Source organism: Anser brachyrhynchus (genome assembly GCF_964034855.1).
Source record: "Anser brachyrhynchus genome assembly, chromosome: 7".
Classification (NCBI taxonomy): domain Eukaryota; kingdom Metazoa; phylum Chordata; class Aves; order Anseriformes; family Anatidae; genus Anser; species Anser brachyrhynchus.
This window is the reverse complement of record NC_137701.1, coordinates 10,525,449-10,548,054: the sequence shown is the minus strand read 5'-3', so window position 1 is coordinate 10,548,054 and position 22,606 is coordinate 10,525,449. Positions and strand designations below refer to the sequence as shown.

General features: G+C 44.8%; 1 protein-coding gene across 3 annotated transcripts in view; it reads right to left on the bottom strand.

Moving 5' to 3' along the window:
• Positions 1-738: 738 nt before the first annotated feature.
• UBE2F (ubiquitin conjugating enzyme E2 F (putative)) overlaps positions 739-22,606 on the bottom strand; it is a 67,326-nt gene continuing 45,458 nt past the window's right edge. Inside the window, exons 9-10 of one of the 3 annotated variants that reach the window (XM_080598768.1) lie at positions 7,755-7,824; positions 739-2,055 (exon numbers count right to left, since the gene is read on the bottom strand). In XM_080598768.1, coding sequence (XP_080454894.1) covers positions 2,039-2,055; positions 7,755-7,824 — 87 coding nt within the window. In that variant the 3' untranslated portion in view covers positions 739-2,038. Of the gene's footprint in view, positions 2,056-7,064; positions 7,195-7,754; positions 7,825-22,606 lie in introns of those variants that run through there. The other 2 variants (XM_080598769.1, XM_080598772.1) reach the window with 2 other exon arrangements.

Sequence of the window (22,606 nt, the reverse complement as noted above, 5' to 3'; positions counted from 1 at the left end):
GCGCTCATCCCCTGCATGAAGCCACGTGGATCTACATGGATCAGGGCCATCTGGAACCTGCTGCCCATGGGCTGGGGTTGGGTCTCCTTTGGGGTCCCGGGAGCTTCACCCCAAGCTGGGCCCAGGGGAGGGAGGGATTGGGGGAGAGTCAGAGGCTGAGGGGGAGCCGGGGGATTGCACCCAGCTCCGTGCAAAGAGGACTGAAGCAGGGGGGCTGCTGGGGAGGGAGCGTGTGCTGAGTGCGGGGCAAGAGCAACCCCAATGTCTCCCTAAGGTCCCACTGCTGCCCCCAGGGCAAGCCCTCGCCCCGCAGAGGGGTTTCACCCCTGGATCAGTGCAGCCCCCTTGGCTTCCGCACCTGTAGCTTCAGCCCCCTGCTCTCACAGGCTGCTTGCAACCCAAACCTGCCCCAGTGCAGGACACGGGTCTTTGGGGTCTCTGAGGGCCCCAAAGCTGCAGGACGGCTCAGCACCCCGTGTACATTCACATCCCTGCAGGAACAAGGGTGAGAGCCCAAAAAGTGTGGAGTTTCTCCCCTTGTGCTGTAGGAAGGAAGGTAACAGCAGTACGAGGGTGCAAGGAGCACCTGCAGTAAAGGAAATCGGTGTTTTCGACAGAACCCTTCTGCCTTTGTGAGCGAAAATGCAATGCTGCGATGTGCTTCCCAGCCTTTCTGTGGGAGCCGTTGACGGGGATAGCAGTCAGGCAGTGCCCGGGCGCTACACAACACACGCTTGCTCCGTAGGAAACCACACGAACATTTATTTCTATGGTTCATCTATTTATAAAAGCATTTCGCTCCGTGGTGGGAGCTCGGGGCACCGCAGACAGCAGCACGGGAACGCCAAACGCCCTCGGCCTGGACTCCGAAGTGATTCCTGAGGTTCGTCCTACTCTTCTCGGGAGGAGCTCTGCTTCCGCATCCTCTGACCAGGTGTGGGACGTACAGCTTACTTACAGAAAAGGCAATTACAGCGTAATATCCTTCCAAATTACCAAAAAAAGCCAGGCGCACAGGAGTGTTTAAGAGAGGGTGCAGCACGGTATTACTCTTAGATGCGTTATTAGTCACTCGCTTTGGGTGCAGGAGGTTGAGGGACGCAATCAGGTGCTCTCCAGATAATGGTGCCTGAATTTACTTTCATCAGATCCAACAGCGCCTGATGCGCCCTCACCACATCCAGATCTGAAAGCCAAAGGCAGATTTCTTAAACAAAAAATCTCCCTTTTGTTACATTTTCACAGAAATATATATATAATATATATATAATTTTACTAATACTACACATTTACTTAAGTTACGGATTAGCCTATATTTCTTTTAACTACTTCACACAATGAATAGAAACAAACAAACAAAAAAAAAATACTGTAGCCCAAACAGGAGCCGGAAATAACATAAAAATCCCAAACTTGTGACAAAGATGGACTTACATTAAATATAATCAGAATTTCAATACCAGAGCTAGAGTTTTGTTTAGGGCTTGCACTCAGGCAAGCTCTCAGCCTGACTTCACTGACTCTTGGAAAAAGCTCCCATTGTTTTTGCTCATCAAAGGCAACAGTATTGTGATTTGGTTCACAGGAGACCATTTTATTGCCAACTCGAAGTGTTCCAAAAACACACCACCTTCTTTCTTTTTTCTTTTTTTTCCCCCCAAACTAGGCAAGAGTTAAAAAAAAGTGTGTAATTACAATTTCAATAGTGATTTCTTGTAACTTCTCAAGCATATCTCATCAACAGGATATACAGTACAGTTCAGAGGAGTAAACATTTTAAAAGTAAGCAAACAACTTTTTTTTTCAACCAACATACACAATTTCTTGCTGTATTTATGCTGAACTCTCCTTTTAACATGGACAAGTTATGAAGTTAGTTTTCTTCTTCGGTACAACATGGACACAGGACTAGTACAATCCGGGCTGGTTTTCTTGTTGGTGTTGTTGAAGTTAAGGACAACTCTGCAGCATGGAAACCGTGGTCCTGCCATCCATCCCCCTTCATCATCTCGCGTAGCGCTTAATGTAATCTTCAACTTTATTTCGGAAGTCCTCCTAGAGGGAAGCAGAGGCAGAATTACCACGGGAGAGCCAGAGAGGGACTAAATGAGGACTGTGGTGGCGGTGAATTCACAGGGAAGCACCAGTGTGGTGCCGTTTCCATCCCACCTACTCAAGCCAATGGCTGCAGCTCTCCTCCAGAGCCTGCACGTGTTTCAGCTCCGGTGCATAATTGAGCGAGATCAGTCACTGCCTTTTTGTCATCTGTCACAGCCTAGAAAATTAAAGTTTCATAATCCAAGTCCCTTTTGTTAAGAGCAGAAAGAAGGTGAGCACCACGATACGCGCTATGGCTTTGGAATGTCAGTGCTAGGAAGTTCTGAAAAGCGGTGAGCGGTCACTGCTAGGGTGAAGCTCTTCTTAAAGACAGGCAGGGAGCTGCCTTCCCCTGCACTGGTGTGCAGTAACCCACCCTGAAACTGTATATAGCACAATAATTAAAACGGGAACAAACTGTCAAAGCTTAAATGAACCCAGAAGATAATGTTGCCTACTTCTACAGCAACATCGCAGCAGCTTTGAACATTTCCTCTGCAATGCCTCGCTTTTCTGCTGGTGGGTGCTTTATGCCAGAAAAAAAGTCAGGTTATCTCATGGCTACGGTCCCAAATAAAAGGCTCAGAGAAGAATTACGCCCCATCAGAAATGCTGTCCACGAGTTTGTTTTCCAATTAGCAAAGTGCATCAGAGACATCCACAAACTATCTGCGAAGTGCTCCAAGTCTCCAAGAAGTGTGAAGCACAGCTAAAGGCCAAAACCACCGCAGACAAGGAATCAAACCTATAAACACACGTTAGGGAAAAAAACCACCCCAAACAGCTCCCCTCAAGAGGCACAGATGTGCGCTTTGGCTGAAACAGAAGCAGACAGCACGAGCTACAAGCACCCGTTCCAGGAGATCACCCCGAGATGCCTGACAGCTCGGCACCAGGACCCCAGGCGCAGCGAGGACGGCCGTGAGGGCTGCGTGCCACCAGGGAGCAGGGCTGCACGAGCCCCTTTCCTCCTGAGATGCCCAGGAGATGGGCGACCTGCACTTCTTCGGAGAAAGGAGCAGCTGCTGGTGTGATGCAGCATCTGCTGAAGGTAGTATCGGGGTAATGTCTTAGCTGCACGCACACCTGCCTCCATGCCTGCAGACATTAAGTGTGCAAAGAAACCAGTGCTGGAGAGCTGATGCCTTCTTCGCTTTAAATAAGATGTTGTGCATCAGCCAACGTCAATCCTCTGACAACACTTCGGATAGCTGAGTAGCACACTCAAGTGTTTCTGAAGTAACTACTCATAAACAGCTCGTCTTGGAGCGGTCCCCGGGTCTCAGGCTGTCTGCAGCACGAGAAATCTCCTGACGCCTCGAGTCTGTTAAAATATCACGCAGCCAAAAATAAGTGGCACTTTGAACTTGTTTTCAGCTCTGCTAAGTTGCGGACTACCTTGATGCAAAGTAGAACAATTACTCATGATGGCACATCACGCTGGAAACCCTGACTGGGTGTGATGGGCATCCTCAGCACTACAGGCTGATCCCTCGCCGCAGCACAAGGCACAAGGCCAAGAAATACCAGTAGACACGTAACAGAGCCAGCTGCATCTTTCCTGGACCCACAACACCCGCTGGCAGCTCAGGAGCGCTCTCCGTGCTCCCACCAGCACCTTTTTGTGGTTCCCAAAAGGAAAGCTGGGCTCTCTGAAACGACTTCCCGGGAGCAGCACTTGCTGCCTGTGGACGTGGCTGCTGACAGGAGGCTCTCGTTACGGGGCTGCAGCGCTGCCTTCACACGCCATATGGCCCAGCAGCTCCTGATTAGCTGTGCGTGCCTCTCTGCATGCACATCTGTCTGTGTGCGGTACTCAATAACCAGCAGCACAGAATTGCGTACTGTGCATCACGACGAGGCACGGCGCAGCTGCCCCCGTGTCACCGGGGCTGTCGGGGCTCTCTGGGATCCACAAGTCCAGCTCTGCAGGTGCTCAGCTCTCAAACCCATGTAGGAGAAGAAACTGTCTAAAACTGGAGATTGTACACCGCTTTGGAGCACACCTAGAGCAGCTTTGCCCCGAGCTGCAGGGAGTTCAGCGGGGTACGTGAGCACGACGGGTCCTGGGGGAACGTGCGAGCAGTGCTGCAAGAAGTATTTGCTGCATGAGTAATGTTCACCTAATCACCACTTCATCTGCTGAAAATCCCTCTGGGACAATCAATCAATCGAAGGGAGATTCAAAATGAATTGCTAGATGAAGAGTATGTAATAGACATAGACTCGTACAACATAGTTCACAGTATCATCTCCCTGAAAACTGGGTTACAGCACGGACTGTGTAGTGCAACGCAGATCCCACCCAACTTCTCCTACACGTATTTAAACAAAGAAGTTTAGCCAGTAAACTTTAAGAAAATAACGTATTTTTAGTTGACAATCTGGCCAACAGTATCGGTTTCAAACATCTACAGATTTCACAATTTTCATTTGTACTCTACGTTCCTACTAGATAGCATGAAGCGTGCGGTGATTTGCATTAAGAAAATAGGAAAAACAACTCCTTGTCTAATTAGGTCTAGGCAAAAGTTATATGGACTGATGTATTACTAACACAATTTACCGCAGTCTCAACTGATGAGCTTCCTGTCTTGAAGATATCCCTCACTGAAATGAGATGAATTCCTAAAGCTATGGCACCTCTAGAAGTTGTTACTGCAGCGTACTGCACTGAGGGCATGAACAACCTCAGTAGCTGGCCAGAGCAGGACCTCAGAGCAAATGACAGATTATTATTATTATAGGATTACAGGAACAAAAGGAAAACAGCCATCCCCAAGCCCCAGAGGAGAATTACAGTCTACAACGTGTAAAAGCATACTGAAGCACGCTTCAGAACTAGGAACCTTTTGGAAAAACGATGACCTGATTTGGCATCTCTACGAGCGGCTGTGTCTTCTTCCAACGTGCTCTGCAGCACCGAGCTGTACTGATTAACGGCTCTCCTATTATTAAGCTTTTAACTGGGGAAAAAATCTGTTCAAGTACCCAAAGCAAACACAATAAATACTTCAATGCAAGTACCGACAGCAACCAGAGAAGCTTGCAGCTTGCTGAAAAAAAATGTAAAACTCAGATTCTTTTTTACGATGAACCTGCATAATAAAACAAAGCAATTGAGCTCCTTATCCCTCCTAATGTACCTACTAGGAGTACCCCTTCACACAGTGCAGTAGTTGGCAAAACTTTTCTTCTTCCTACTAACGTCGACCTTGGTTTCTACCCTCAAGGAGGCTCTTCCGCCCTCCTCGGGGTGTGTTAGCACGGCTGGAGGCCGTGCTGCCCAACTCCTGCAGAAAAATGCACAGCTTACCGCCTCTGGGGTGACTGCAATGACTTGAGTAGGTTGAATTGCTATTTCTGATCCACCTTCACATCATTTAGATTTACAATTCTGGAAAATCCAAACTGAGACCAAGAAGTAAACGATCACAAAAATACTCAATTGCTCCTGCCCTTCCCTCCTTTGCATAAAGCAAGCACTGAAATATTAACAAGAAGCCACCATTTTAACAGAAAATTATTTTAATCCAAAGTTTATCACCAGGTTTATATCCCAAATGATTTCTCTCAGGTCCTTCTGTTTTTACTTAAAGTGCATTTTAGTCCAAAAAAAGGGTCTTTGTGTGCCAGTAACCAAGCAACAGCCAGATGACATTACTCAGCCCCGTGCGAAGTTTTGGGAGGAGGATATAATCATCAGGTAGATTCACCCATTAGCCCTACGAAACATATTTAAAACGACCTTCCCTTTCTGTTCCACCTTGAGGGAAATAATGAGTATTCACGCCCACCAGCCCCCACACACCCACTCCCAGTTAGAGAGGAGCTGAATGAAACCTTTGAGCAACTCGAAGATCTCACGTACGAGGCACGCTTCCAATTCACACCCCTACCTTGCTATGATTTCCTCATCACTGGTATATTTAACTCAGCTTCAACACCATTTTGAGTATTTTCTGAGCTCTCTAATTACATTTTAGTTCCATAAAGAAAGGCTCAGAGAAAAAAGGGAGGGTGGAAAACCTGACCATAAGCATCTCCTCCAGACTCCCACGGCTAACAGACCCAGCCCTGACAGCATCAACCTTTGGGCACTTTTCCCAAAATCGTTGTACTGACAGGCAGGTTACAGAATCGACGTGCAAAGTGGCAGTGACCTACCTGCCTGCTGGAAGGAAAAAGGGAAAAAGCGTTCTCTGAAGCTGTCAGAAGAGGAAAGGGCTGTGGAGTAGAAGGCAGAACGTGAAAGCTGCTGGGGCAGCCAGGGATAACTACATCTCAGTCCCGTTTGTGCAAAGGTGATAGGGCCAAAAAAGTTCAGGAGGGCTATGCAGAAAAATCATGCCCTGGATCAGAAGCGATGCAGGTCCTGACATTCCTGCCAGTTCTGCCCTTTGACTCGTAGAGCAGCTTGGCTGGAGGCAGATGGAGAGAGCTCAGTTCCGTGGCTATTGCCACTGCTCATTTGTAGGGCTCGGGCTCACCCCTACCTGCATTCAGCACCCAGTAGAGGAAGGTCCAAGAGCCCCGCAGCCATTCTCACTTTACCTCAGGAGTGGAGACTTGTGTGAGTCCTCTGTTGTGTGGCTGCAGTGCTAAATGACTCAGGCCCTGCCCTGACTGTGACTGAGCAGCTTACAGGTTCACCTGGGCTGCTGAAGATGAGGAAAACCTCCAGGGTCTGCTCCAAGTCGCTTCTGAGCGGCCACAGGCAAGCCTACACTTCCACTGGCGCGCACTGTCCTGTTGGAAAGGGCTACAGAGAGAGAAGCCCTACGAGAAAATCACCTAAATCACCCCAATTACACTGCTGCTACAAACACGCTTCCACCCCTGAGGATGCCACGCATCCCCAGGAGAGGAAATGTATCCCTGAGGTCTGAGGTCTTAACAGATAAATTACCACGGCAGAGGAAATCAGAGTAGTCTGGGGCCGTTGAGGGAGTTTTTGCAAGTCATGCCCCCATCTGAGCCGTGCCCTGGGCAAGCAAACCTCACCAGGCTGGTGAGCGCACGGGGCTCGGCGCAGGCACTTCTCCTTTGCATTCGACAACGTGCTGTCTGCTCACGTTTTAAAGCTGTGCTTTTTTCCTAAAGAATCCAAAACAAAAGTTTCCTTTTCAGCCACTTATTTGCCTAAAGCACGTAAATCAAAAGCTTTAAGACATCTGCATTTCTTTCACATTTCTGTCATTACCTCCAGTCAAACCATCTGCAAAAGCTTAATCAACTTCAGTGAACCAGAAAGAGGCTCCATCCCTAATCAAAGTGTTAGGAAAGATGGACAATGGTTCCTATAAATATTTCTAGCTTTCCAAAAGTAACTTTTTTTTTCCTATTTACATCTGCTAGCACAATTAGCAGATGTGCTGTTGCTCATTTGCACATGCTGCTTAATGCGCTTTACGCTCAGTGGGAAAAGGCTTTGAGGCCGTAACATGGGCAGCATAAAATGGTGGGGAAATCCAAGAAAAAAAAAAGAGTGCAAATCTCTAAATGAGTGAATGCTACAGAAAAACAAAATGTTTGTCCTACTGCGGCTGCTGCAATTCCAAGAAGAACAACAAATACCAAGCAGGGTGGTCGGTTGTGCAAAGGAAGCAAAGGATTTGCTGCAATAAATATGGAGATAAATAAATGTAATGACTCACGGGGTGAGATTCTTACAAAGAGATGCTTTTGGACTGGGGTGGTACCGTTGTTCTTATTAGAGCAGCTCGGCTGTAATCAAAGAGCAATAAAAGCCCAACAACAAGAATTAAAGATGTGGTTTTCTGGGGGAAATCTCAAATGTTCAGCCCTCTTAGGGCTAAATTCTTTTCCGACCTGTAAATCTTGGAAAGCAAAGGCTACGCTCTAATGCAGAAGACCAGGTTCATCTCTTGTGAAGCCTGTCCTGCTGCTTAACAACTTCCCACCCCTCAATGTGATGTCCCCAGCAAACCGTGCCTGCTGGAGTCCTGTAGTTTGCAACAAACATCACAACAACGAGAACGCCTCGGAGCCAGCTCTGATTTCCTCCCTAGCTCCAAATCCCTGCAAGTCTTCAGCTAATGCAGAAGTGCTGGTGTTTGCCATAAGCTTGCACTACCTTAGCAAATATTAGTGAGAAAGTCTTGATGCAACATGAGCTGAATCAGTTAAAAGTGCTTTGGGATTCATTACAAACAGAGGGGAAAAAAGTTGGCCTCCACGTAAGATTACAGGTTTGTCAGGCCAAAGGTGAACATATACTTCAAATCCTCAGATACACTTGTGGGTGTATTTAATTAGAGCAATCCTTCAACGTCTCACAACCTCTCTTAGAAAACATTGGGAAACAGATACCCAGTTCAGCATCCAAGAATAAATGCGAGCTTCTTATTTTACTTGAAGGAGGTTAAAAAACCCTCACGCTTTTATCACGTCACAGCTTTGTACTGTTAGAAATAAGCAGCGCTGTTGCTGAAGAAAATGTTCAGGACCAGCTACTTCCTGTTAGCAAGAGAGATTTCAGGATGTCAAGGCTGGTGCAGGGCTATCAATTTAAACAAGGGAGTGAGGTTAAGTGGAAAACCTCATACCAGACAACGGACAAAGCCAGATCCCAGGCCAAGAGAAGCTCAAACACGAGTACATAAAGCAGCGCAGCAAGGACAGGAGCATGCTAATCTAAGCAACACATCGACTCAAATATTCTGCAATGCAAACAACTTAAAAAACGAGGGCCTGATAATGCCATCTTGAAGCAAACATAATGAGAGCAGGATCTGGGCATGCCTCCCCTTGTTAGCTGCAACAATACCCCTGTCTGGACACGCACTGAACAGACTTTCTGCTGCCTGCCCTTCCTTGAGCCAATTGCATCAATTGAGCTGTTGACAAAGTCCAGCACTGAACCAGCTAAAGATAAAAACATACCGACCTGTGTCCTAAATTCTTGGACACCGATGAACACACAAATCAAAAGGCTGGGGAGTTCCTGGAGGCACGGATCTATTTTGGTAGATCTTTCTGAGTCTCTCTGGAAGAGCAGTGGAAGAAAAGTCGGAGGATGGAGGTGGCTGTCCTAGCTCAAATCAGCTGTGTGTTTGTGCTACGAAGGCTGGCACTGAAAACAAAGGTTTAGCACTCCGTAAGAGTGTAACCTGAACACACAAACCAGCAGTTTCAGGCTCCCTGATTGCCAAGCAAAGCAATTATCCAAATGTTTAAGCCTGATGTGTCGGTATTACAAACACTGGCACAACCAGATGAGCTCCCAGATAAAATAAACAGGCACCAAGAAACCCAAAGCTGCTTAAGAAGAGACAAAGGTAGTAAAAAGGTCAAATTATAGCCTACTGATGTCCTCAAGCATTTCGTTTCCAAGACTAATTGGATCATCCTGCAGAAGGAACTGTCTGGAGAGCTGTCCAGACACACCTCAACAGGAAAAGCAGCAGCAGGAAACCAAACAAAGACAAAGGGTTTCCTGAAGTCTTGTAGTGATCGATCACCACGTTTGGCAAGACATTTCTTATGCTAATAAGTTTCATTAAGAGTATCTTATTGTTCTTACTGTTTTTGTGGGTATATAGAAGTACTCGTACCACCTCTAGTTCTTCTCTTCCATAGCTTTGTGTCCCACAGCAAACTCTTGGGCGCTTTCTTTTTTTCACTGTAATTTCTTGCCAAGAAACAAGTGTGACATCACAGACTCAGCTATGATACGGTACACAATTTTACAACGAAGAATTAATAACGCAGGACAAAGCCATTGACCTCTTAAGCAATCTGAATAACATACGTCTATTGTTGGTGCAACTGTCAATTACAGAATATGAGCTGTGCAAAAATCCCCCCAAAAAACAATGAGCACTGCAGTCTGATTACTGACAAATTCAAATATGGCTAAACAAGGAAAAAGCAAAAAGCAAGCAAAAACATGCAGAGCCTGTAATCAGTGTGAGGTAATGGGGCTCCCCTCGGTGTTTGAATAGCTTGTGGGTAGTTCTCCCAACCAGAATAAAGCCTCATTTAGTCAGTGTGCAAGAGTCTATTTGCAGCCCACATGCTCTTACCCACACAGCTACAGAATACCGAGCAAAATCAAGAACGGGCTTTAAAACGTACATTCAGCAAGCAAAGATAGCCTGCAGATCCGTAGGCAGTCAGGTTTTGCTATCATTACTTCTCTCCTCCCCCCAGCACAATACAGCTTCCCTGACATTCCCCTCCTCTCTCCAGTTCCCCCATCCTCCTAGATGCAGGTGGGAGAAGGGTGAAGCTCTGCTCTGAGCTCCACGTGCTCTCACAGGCTTTCCTGGTGGCTCGCTCCCAGACCATCCTCTCTTTGTTGCTGCTGCTGATTTTCATGGAGGTTATGGGAACTGGATTTAGAGATGCTGCTGCTCTGTTGGGTTTGATGGAAATTGGAGTGCGTGTTTGAAGGGTATGAGGATTGAGGGGGAAGGGGACGGATGGATGGCACCACTGCAAAGCCCTATTCCTCTACAAAGACCGCCAAGCAAAGTAGTAAACACTGGGAAAATAAATTCCTGTGAGGGTGGTGGAGCACAGGAGCAGGTTGCAGTCTCCATCCTTGCAGATGCCCAACACCCCACAGGACGCCGTCCCGGGCAGCCTTCTCCAGCTGACTCCACCATGAGCTCAGGGGCTGGATTAGATGGATCTGCAGAGGTCCCTGCCACCCTGAACAGCGCTGTGATTCTGTGAAATGCCTTCTGAAAATGCCTCGAGGATGACGTGCTGGACAACCCGTCGCTGGAGAACAAACCGCCCTCCCAACATGATTCAGAATTAGTTTATTCGGTTACGCTGGGCAGAAGCAAGAAAGAACAAATACATACTTATACCGAGGCCTCCAACTTCAAGTCAAATTAAAAACACAAGCTCTTCATGTAACCTGCCAGCTGCCTAGCAAAATTTTCCAGCGTCTCCTCACTCATTTTAATCAGTAATCCATCATTTTATATTTCTTCAGATTGTTTTGCTGCTGTTGCAGGAATATTAGACTGACGGTCTCCAAAACAATATCCAAGGGAGAGGAAAGAGAAATCCTTCAAAAGCAATAGCAGCACTGAGGCTGGAATATACACCCAGACTGGAGTGAGGCTCCAAACAAAGGAAATTCTGTTAAAAGTCTAATTTTTAGTCTTGAGGAATGATGCAGGGAAGTGTCAGGCTTGTCAACTCAAATCCTTTACTCTCAGCTCCAGAGAAATGCTTTTGTTCTACACCTAATTGCTATTATCTCATATTCCGACGTGTTCCAGACCAGATTGTTTAGTATACGGATGAATTCCCCTCCTTCCCCTACCCAGCTGTATTTTTACAGTCTGAGAAGCTTGAATCAAAAAATTAAACCTTAAGTGCCGTGCAATTCTGCATCTCACCCCACTTAAAATAACTTACATTAATAATGTTGAATTGATTGCCACTGACTTTAACCACACTAGAGAGAGAATTTCCTTGAAGCCAAGGAATTACAGCCAGGACTGCCTGCAGAATGCAGTGCTTACACCAGCTAGAGAGACGTGAGAGTTACTTACTGCTAGGGACTCAGTCTTAAGACCAATTTCCTTGCCAAACATTCTCTGTTTACCACAACAAGCACTAGATCGTGGGGGTGATGTTGCTAAGAAGTTAGAAAGTAAAGCATTAGGACAAGAGCCTTAGCTGTGAGTGCAGTCAGTGCAGCACTGGACTGATTTGAGTAACAGTCTGAAAACCACAAAAGGGAATTATTTTGCAGAAAGACTACAAAAAGTAGAAAGTCAAACTTAGTTTATAAAATAGGTTTCTTCTCCCCTTTTCCTTTTATCTTTTTTGTATAACACAAACCTTTGGCACCTGCACGAAAGATGAGCACCACATCAGAGAAAAGCAGTCTGTGCTCCTTCAGACCTGAACTTGCCAGAGCAGAGACAAAGCAGGCTGAAAAGGTTGCCTGTGGAGGAACATTACAGCAAGACTGAGGCACATTCAAGTCAAAATTAAGGAAAGGACAAGAAAGAGAATGCAAGTTAAATGCCAGGGCATTAATTCAGGACTAAGACGGTCCAAATGAATGCCCAGCCCCTGACTGCCTTGTTGTCTTCACAGGGTGAATCATTTCCCTCTCTTCACCGTGTTCCCTCCCGCAAAGCAGCAAAAATGCGACGTGCTCTCCATCAGCATGCTTTGTTTCCACTGACGTGATGTCCTTAATAAGAGCTAGGAATTAGATCTCAAATTTAACTGTGACTTAGACTGCCCGAGCCCTTGTCACCTCTGCCACGCAGGTAGCTGTGTCCTCTTACCATGATAACGAGTCCTCAGCTGCTTCAGGGCTCTGGCAATTTGTACAGCTCCAAGTCCTGTCTCCCAGGAACTGCTCAAAATTGCATGCTGGGTGGCCAAACTAAAAATACAGACATCAGATCCTGTTCTACTCGCACAAAAGCAGGCGTCAAACGCATCTACAAATTCTGCTGCAAACCAACATCCACCAAATTTATAATATTTTTCTTTAAAACCATTTCTTCAGGTTATTATTAAAAGGCACCAAAACTGACATCACTTACAATTACTACTAATCATTATAACAAAAATGAAGTCGAAGCGAAAAGCTTGGCCTGACTGCAGCCAGTGGGAAAACAAAACCAAAAACCAAAACTGCAAGCAGTGAAAAGTTAAATTTAATTCCCAAAGAAGCAAAAGAAGTCTTAAACCAAAGGATCATCCTTGTTGCTGTCTGTTAAGTCTTTCAGGACTATCTAATTATTTAAGCATTGCTGCACAGCAGACAGACATCTGTGCGTTTTCAGACAACGTGAAATAAACAGAATATTCAAAATACGTCCAAGCCTAGTTTACTGACTCTTCCTCTTATTAAATGTAATTCCCATTTATTTTTCAAGAGGGATTTCAGCTCCTGGGTTCATATGCCAATGATATTAAAGTATCAGAAGCAGCTGTTGTTTTCTACAACAAGCAGCGTACGCACTCTGGAAGCTATAAAGGGCTTGTTTTGAGCTGAGCGATATGCTAATACCCCAGCAGCGTTCGATCATACCAGAGGTACGAGGATGGAGGCTATGGACAATTCATACACTCCGAGGGCTGCAGACTCAGAAGCAGTAACTGATTCACAGGTTCTGCTGAATAATCACATAAATTACACAAAAAGCAATTTGCAGGTTACATGGTGAATGCCTTCACTATTGAAATACAGCTTTCTAAGCACCAGAAGAATTCAATATCCTGGCTCTACACATTTTGTTACCGAGTATTTACACTGCTGACAAGGTAGTCGGCACACCATGACAAGCTGAAGTTTGCAGACAGTTTCTGCACAAGTCTGCCAACGCTGCAGTCCACAGAAAAGCCCCACTCTCTGACAAAACTTCACTCGGCAGCTGTAATCCATCCGTTTCCTCTGCTGACACCAACGCGAGGCTAAACAAGGCGGTATCTGAAGTCAACAGCAGCATGGTGCTGACAAGAGGTTTCAGGAGAACGCATTTATTGCTCGTCTGCCACTTATGCCATGTTCCATGGGTCAGTAAATGAAATTTCAGACTATTTTGACAAATGTTCAGTGTGTTTGTCTGAACCACATGCAAGCTTGGTTTTGTAGCTAGGAACACAGCAAGCGAGCTGCTGTCAGGCATCATCCCTTCGTGCTGTGCCCAAGCGAGCCATCAGCCTCCACATCCACAGGAGCTGGCAGAGGCTCAAGCTCTGGATGTGCCAACGGGCGAGTGAGGAATCACAGCCTGTAATCAAGACACATCCAGCACCACGAGGTGCTCTCAACACGGTGCTTGACTCAAGGATGCTGCTTGACTTCATTTTTTGGTGTGTGCCTACCAAAACGCTCCTACGCTGCTTCTGCGTGACAGGTGCGCCTGCATCTGTGGCTCCTCTAGTCATTTTGGAACGGGAGAGGCTGCTCTGCCTCAGTGAATCACAAATTAAATGGGACGAAGGCAGATACTCGAGCAAGCAGCACAGAGCTGTCAGTCATGAGTCTGAGGTTACTGACAAGCAGGCAGCAGGAAACAGGCTGGTAACGTGACGAGCCAGATCTCCTAACTCATGCACAATTAGCAAAATATCAGGCTATTTCCATCACCTTGGAGCTAGATATCAGATTGCCTTCTTCCAGTAACAGCAGAGTTTCATTTTGTTTTTTTATCTCCATTCATTTATGCAAGATTACAGCAGGGTACGTTAACCCAACACGTCACTAACAGCTTGCTATTCCCCTCCACACTGCCATCAGCCTTTGTTCTTGCATGCAGCAGACAGGGATGAGTGGCAGGCAGTCTGCATTCTGACTTCATTACACCTCTGGGCCTTGCAGGAATCGTTGATATTTTTTCATGTGTCATGCGGAAACGGAGGAAGGACAGTTAGCTCACGGTGTTTTGTGGAACAGCTGCTACGTGATCGAGGCAAAATTAGAAGACTCATCCTGCAGAATTCGGCGTGCTCTCAATTCTGTTTTAATTGAAAGGGAAAATGATGGCATCCAGCACTTGCCACAATGACACGCACGGTATAACTTGTGTTTTGCAAGCTAGCAGTAACGTCAAACACTAACCTGATCCTTCTGCACTGCTAGCAAATCGGTAACGATGCTTTCCCGATACTCTGAAGGTGTGAAATCACACTTTGATCATCTACATTCTGCATCCAGTTGGCTTGACAGATGAAAGTAGGGGCTTATTATTAAAACTTTTCAGCTTTGTGTTTCTGGCCATAATGTTATTAGCCAGAAATTGGAAAACAAGCTTTAAAAACGATACAAGAATGTGACCACGCTTTAACCCCCTAAAAAGAAGGTAGCTAAAACTTCAAAGCATCTAACAGCTGGGTATTTACACTGTGGGACTACAGAACGGAGCCTGGCATTTGCCTATCTGGAAAGGACTCCAATGTGTTCTGACCCCGTAGAGGTAACCGTGTAAAGCCGACCTCTTGAATTTCCACTTTGGTCCCACAAGCAGGAAAAAGCCTGCTAGGAAGAAACACAAGCACCTCACTAGCAGCAGCCAAGCCATGAACTAAACCATTTCTGCTCCAAACAAAAGCATTTCCACCCAACAGAGCTGTCAAGCTTATCCCAAAGAGGTGCAAACAATAATTTAGCGAGAAGGCTCTTCCACAAAGCCTGGCAGCAGGGACTGAAAGGCCTCCCACATCATACCGAAAGAGGAGCCAGGATGTTTAATGGGACCTGCTGTCTCTCTGTGGCAGTTCTTCCCATTGCTGCTGCAGGGGAAGAGCGCTGCCAGCTCTGGGAATGCTCTGACCCCGAGGAAGGAGCAGGTCCCTGCTCCTTGTGACTTGAAGCCCTGGGGAAGCAGTGCAAAGAAAAAGCAGGCGGGCTCCAGCATGCCTTCGGAAACGGCCGAAGCACAGGTTTTCCCTCTACACCATGTCACCAAAGTGACAGCCCAAATCACTTCTGCACGCTCCGTACCATCTCCCCACCTTTTCCACCTGCAGTGAGACAGGCACGGTGCAGTTTGGGGACTCCTCATCTTGTACAAGCATCCAGCACAACGTCCCCCTGCCTGCTCGCTCCTGCAGCACCAGCTCAAACACCTTCCCAACATAAAAATGCATTTAAAAGACAACCAGAAATGAACTTCAAGTAAATGTTTTCAAATAATCCCTCTGTTCTGAGGCTTATTTTCCAGCTGTCTTGAGCCATCACTAAGCTTCGAGCATCTGAGCTTAGAAATGAAAATAGTAATTAAAATTTGACTGCTATTAACTGGAAAATTAAGATTCACGATCAGAGTTCTTCAAGTATTAGCAGCACTTTTTGCATACAAAATGTTACAGGGATGTGCTTGGGACACTGGAGAAGCTTAACCACATGTATGGCTGTGATGGGAAACTGCTGGCAAAAGGGCAGCAAGTTTGGCACAGGGAATTGGGCACAGATAATGCTAATTTAATTCACCAGTGCATTATTTTTTAAATACACAATGGGAAAAGGTATTAGAAAAAAGCAGCCTTCTAGTAAAAACCTTTCGGAGTGCATTGCTCAGACCCAAACCAACGTAGAAACAAATGTTCAGATAAAAGCAGGATATAAACTTGGGTAACACATAGCTGGTGTTTGACTTCTGGCATACCCATAAGCTCTTGACTACTTTGCAAAATAAAAACGTTTCAACTGCTTTGAATTTCTTCAAGGAACAGCAGCCATCAAAGGAACGCAGCTATTTCATACAATTTATCATAATCTGGAAAATAAAATGCTTGTTTAGAGCAATTTCTAACACTTTCCACCACATATTTATGAATAGCTGTCTTTCTGAAACGCACAGCGACAAGATGCAGCACCCACGGACCATGAAATTTTATGTAGAGTATTTTATGTCAGATAAATGTTTTATATTGAAATGTCTTTTATAAAACCTTGGTCAATCCTGGTGAGTGCTATCCAAGCAAACTGCTTTGCACTCAAATTTGCCGACAGTCACTGTAGGCGGACGTTATTTCTAATTCTCAGACTGATTTCAAGAGACTTGCACTGCTAACTGGTAAATCTAGAGTAGAAAACCCAGTGAGGAACACCCCCAGGAAGGTTTTTGCTGCCAGCGAGAAACCCAATTAACTCAAAGGTGGAAGAGATGTTCCTCCAGGTCATTCAGTCTGTGCTCACGAAGAGGTGAACCAACCCAGATGCCTCAAGCTAATGCAGCAACTTACGTGTTCCCTAAAGCCAAATTTAAAACCATCAACGAGATGAAGAAGAAAAAACAAAGCAAGTCCCCAGCTTTTCAGCTGTGGGTGGGGTGCTGGAAGGTTTCTTTCAACATGGAAACTCTAGTCTGAAAAAAACACAACGACCTACCATCATCCTAACAGGAGAAACTGAGCACAAAGAGCATGTAAAGACAGATGCCTTGCTCACAAAATGCCTCTGACATAAAAATATTAACCAAAAAAAGAACAACGATGACAGAGAAGCAGAGAAGCTAAATGAACGAGTTAAATGAATTAACTTGGACCAGAAGATCTGAAGAAATACAATGTTTTTTTGTTTTTTGTTTTTTTTTAACCAAGCTTTAATTTTAGTTTGTGTTGCCCTTTGTCTGCTTAGAGGCTCCAAAACACCTACTGCAAGCCAGCATCATGCTTTTCATTCAGATGCATCAAATAACGTTTTAAAGGGGCTGATCTTCTGATATATGAAATTACATTACTAGAAGAAAACTTGGAAGTGATCGCAAGAGATCAAGAACAATGCAAATTTGAAAACTCTGTTTCGTTTCCAATGTAGTTCTCCAGCTACACAGAAAAATGGATTTTCAAGGTAGACTTAAATCCAAATGTAATTACGCCCTTATTACATATAGGCACAGAAATAAAAAGCCGAGGGGATATGGGTACAGCTAGCCATGCCATTATTTAGGAAGAGTCTTTAGCAGGATCAAATTGGAAATTATATTTGAGGGGAAATTCAGTTTCCTATATTCCCAAATGGATGCTTGAAGATATTCTCCAACCTATCTTTGTTTTCTTACCTTTTCACTATTATTTACAGGCAGACCACTTGCTGACAACTCTCTCTTTCAAGGACCTACCTGGTTTCAGAAGATACACTTATGTCCTCTCCAGAACCTGGCCCAGGTTCTGGCACTTTGTCCTGGTTCCTGCCCAGTAGCCAGGGGAAGGCTTTGAGAAATTAAGATTGTTCTATAAAAATATTGAACTGTTTGCTATTTAAGGACTAAAAAAAAAAGCACAGAATTATGAATAGTTAAGAGGAAATTTCAGCAAAATTTGTAACCTACAACTGTCCCTAATTATCAATGGAATTTCTAATGGAATTAAGTTGGCATGCTCAGTTGTGTGGACAAGATGACATTCCTCAAGTAATTCAAGGAAAACCTTCATCCCCAAAGACTCATTAGAACAACATCCAAAGGCTGCAAGCAATTCAGAGACTTTTTTTTTCAGCCTAGTTTCCTGAAGAACTGAGGCTATGAAGGGCCATTAAAATCCTAAGAGGAAACTTAAGAGGCAGCTTCAGGCTCTTTAACAGCACCAACGTTATAAATCTATCTCCACAGAAACAGTCCTGAAATAAAACTTACTCATTTTATCACTGAGAGGACTTGAACAACAACAACAACAAAAATTGCAAATGCAAAGCAGTAATGGACTTTCTTCTGTTAAAAAAAAAAAAAAGAAAACGATTTGATAGCTGTCAGCACCGCAAGCAAGTAACAGAAGGGAAAGGCTGCCCCGACACGCCTCAGCCCCAACAGCTTCTGGCCTCACACAGCCCTGCAGCAAGCACTGACCATGTTTTATTTATCTGAGGGCACAGTTCATGAAAATATGCCATTATCCCAGGTGAAAGGAGGCTGTCCCTGGTGTCTTTTGGAGGATTTTTGCCAGCGTGCTGGCACTACTGTGGTAAGAATCAGAATAATATGATTAAGACAGGAATACAAACTGTGACTGTAAGGATGATCTATTAAAGAATAAAGGCAGCCACAGAACACCAAGAATAATCCAGAGTCACGTGTGACTGCATTATGTCATATACAAATTCCAGCTCCCCCGAATTTTCCCATTAACATCCTTACAGATGCCCAACCCCTTCCCGTGGAGCAACAACCCGCTGTCTCTGAACAAATCCACCCCGGCACGTAAAGCTACCTAAACCCAGATGGACTAGACACTGCCAGCGACAACCACAACTGCCAAAATCGTGCAGCTATAATGAAAACCCACGATTTCTAAAACCTGGACTAGAACCAAATTCCTCCACACAAATCAATGCAAAATAATTCATCGTTAAAGTATCAAAACAACAGCACAAGCTTTGCGATCTAGGCATGTGAAGGCAAGGACACAATTAAAACTCCCTTCACTGACAGTAGCAGAAGATGGCTAGAAAAAAAGAAAAGGCAAAAAGGCAAAATTAAGGCCACGTTTATGTAGGGGTGTTGTGCTTCATGTTCTTTACAACCTGGCAGACAGCTGGCAAATAACACAATGCAGGTAGGGATGAGGATGCTTGGCACCTGGAGTGCCTGCTGGAAGCAGCACGCTGACCTCTTCACATCCAGGATGTTTCCAGCCAGGATTTTATCGAGTCTGACAGCAGCCTTCCTCCAGCAACAAGAGTCATCCCTCCGCCTGAGGCAAGCAGAGGAGAGGGCCACGAAGGCGAAGCATTAATCATCTTCTCCAGGTAGCTGATGATCCTGTCAGGAGGCAGTGAGCAGAGAGGTGGCACTCCTACCTGGCAGTGTCCTGTGATGAGGGGCATGCTGTCATTGCTTTCCAAGGGAGAATCAAATAAAATCATTTACATTAAACAAAAAAATATGTTTAAGACTGATCCTCGGCAAATGCACGCTTATTCTGATTAGGCATTCCAGAACTGTTGGGGGAAGTCTTATGGAAGAAGATGTGTAAGATTTTCACGAGGGGGAAAAAAAATCTCCCGGATTTTAAAAGGATTTTACCCTTTGACAATGACACAGCAGGAAACAGCTCCATGCACCAAATACTGACAGGTGAATTTCACTGAGAAGATAGAAAGATCGTGTAGGAGAATAACAGGGTCACAGTGTTACACAGCTTCTCTTATTAAAGCTACTCAGACTGACGCAGAGATAAACAAGTGAACGAGTGTTTGCTAATTTGCAAGGTGACAAAAATTGCTTTAGCCTTCAAAATCATACCGAATACAACAGGAAAATACAACTACAATAGGACACGGCATTAGCATTCATGGTATGGAAGGCAGAGATAAGGAAGATAAGGAGAATTGGGAAAAATATTTTTACTTTAAGCCATGTGAACAGCGTAATGAATTTTCTTGTTGGGTAGCACATATGGCTTTGAAATGGCTTTGGCAAATGCAGACTGCTAGGAAATATAAGGACAGCAGTAGACAGGAAGCCTTTAAGGAACCCAGAGAACTGCAGTGTCCTGAGATAGCATCTCCAAACAAGCATGACAGATGAACACGTGGAAAGTATTTTCTAGATTGCAGCTAACAGACAGCGCACACGGTGCCCACAGCACCTCTGGTTAGGGAATACACAAGTCCTGAACTCCTAGCCTGATCCTGCTTTGCATTACCAAGGCATAGCCCTATTACTGCAGTGCTCAGCTTACTTGTTTGCCACGGAAGGCAAATCAATAGTGCTCTGTTTGTTCACTGTCCAAACCAGCAGATCCTATGCTTAGTGCTCAGGAATCCCTGGAATCAATTTTAGCAACAGTCAATGGCTCTGGCATCCACCTAACGAGGGACTGACTTCTCTGCTAGATACAAAGCAGCTAGTTAAGAAGTAAGTTGTTATTTTAACTAGTAAGTTGTTATTTAAAATCCACAAGAAAACTCAAAGCACTAAACTGATGAGATTTTATCAATTTGAGGAGATTAAATCATGGTAAACGCGTTGCTTAGCTTATATAATGACACCAATCATCTTTTTATTCTGATTTATTGAGCCCTAAAACAAGAGGATGGCTGCTTATCTTCCAGCGATCGTGACTTAACTGCAGTGTAATGTGCAAACCACAGATGTTCCAAAAAGCAACACGACAGAAATGAACAATGCAAACTTCAACTGTTTCCAGAGTAGGCAGAGGGGAAAAAAAAAGAGTGAAGGGGACCTACAAATTTTAAGGAATGCTTTATTAAAAGCTGAAAGCCATAGTCAGCAAGTTTGCAAAGAAGATTAGAGTCTTAAAAAAATGAGCATGGAAATTGGCAGGAGGTCTACAGGATTACATTCACCAGATAGGATGCAGTCAACGTGCTGGAGGGCAAATGCAGCCTCCAGAGGGAGGTGGGAGGGCTGGAGGGAGGGCTGACAGCACCCCATGAGGCTCAGCAAGGCCTTGGAACACTCTCGGAAGGTAATCTATAGATGCAGAGGTAGAGGGCTGAATATCAAGGGGATCTCCATGCAGCATTTATGAAAATGGATGTTGACTGCTGACGTTTGTTGTATGGCCTCCCAAAAAGTTACCGAGGTTTTGCAGAGTGTGTGGGGAGGAAGTGTAGAATTATTACAACCGTAGAAACAAAGAAGAATGCATGTCAAGGTGACTTGATGATCAGTGGCTGACAGAACCTGCAGGGGAAGAGGCTCAGTAGCTGACAGCTCCTTCCTCGAGCTGAAGGAGGCCCTGAGGGTTAGGAGCTGAAGCTGCACTAACACAGCTGGTCAAATAAGATTTTTTTTTCTTTTTTTTTTTTTCAGCCATTAATTGAACAACTTGAGCTCTGAATTTTGTATAATTTCCCGATCAAGACTCTTTTCTCAACAACTACGAGTATATGCTCTGGTAGGAGCCAGAGATCTAATGCAAAAAATAAGCAGTTCCTTAAGCAGGGAGAGATCAGAACCATCCCTTGCAGCCCGGTCTGTAATGCAAACATTCACAGTACTACTGCTCTCCAAAAATCAACAGTAAGGGTTTGATATCTCTGATGTGACTACAAACACGACTTCTTCCAGGATCTGCAAGAAAGCCATCAGTTTTGATGGCATAACACCAGCCCAGGGAGCTGAACAAACTCCTGCTCCACGCTGTAAATAACCAGAGGCAGGCTTCACATTATCTGCTGACCTCTCAAGCAGCCACACTTAGCCTGAATGCCTGCAAAAGGATCCCAGGATCTGCAATCTGAAATGGCATCAGTGAAACAGCCATCTCCTCCAGGAGAACCACAAAGACCACTCGAAGTGCATTTGGTTTGGCTTTTACAGTCCCACAGTCAAACGGCCAAAGGGATTTTCTTACAAGATCTCTACACAGCCATTCATATGCAGAACTATTTGCATACAGATATACTTGCATACCTACCTGTATATGGCGTATGTGCACATATATATTACATTTATACCAGCTGTATATTTGTATTACGCATGTAGGAGTGTCTCAGGGAAAATTCATTAAGGGAAAATTCATTACAATTCTCTTACGAATCACATTGTGCATTGCAAGTATGCTCTCAAGAGGGACGGCGCACAGCAGTTTCACTTCCCAGTGCAGTGCTCAGCCACTACATGACATCTATGCCCTACAGAGACAAAAACTAACTCAAGCTGCAATTATATCCTTTGAGGCTAATTGTAAAAGCTGCCATTTCTCTCCCTTGCATAAGTTATTCTCTCCAGATAAGCATTATTAGTTTTGTTTCGTGATGCTGTAGAGACTTGCTTTGGATAACCCAGAACAATACCTGTTAAAATATAAGCAGTGTATGTCACCAAGTGCACTGAAGACTAAATTCTGATAAGCACCAAAAAAAGTTAGCATGGTAGAACACACATTTCACGTATAACTGAATAAGTGCAATGAATCTCCATAGGAGTTTAATAAATAAAAAAAACTAGTCTCTGCATTTTTTTTTTTTAACTTTAGAAGACTGACAAAAAAAACACTCAATTTCCTTTTGACTTCTTCTATAGCTGCTGCTGTCTGAAAAAACTTCCATGCTACTAGAGCAGCAGTACTTACTTTGAATGCT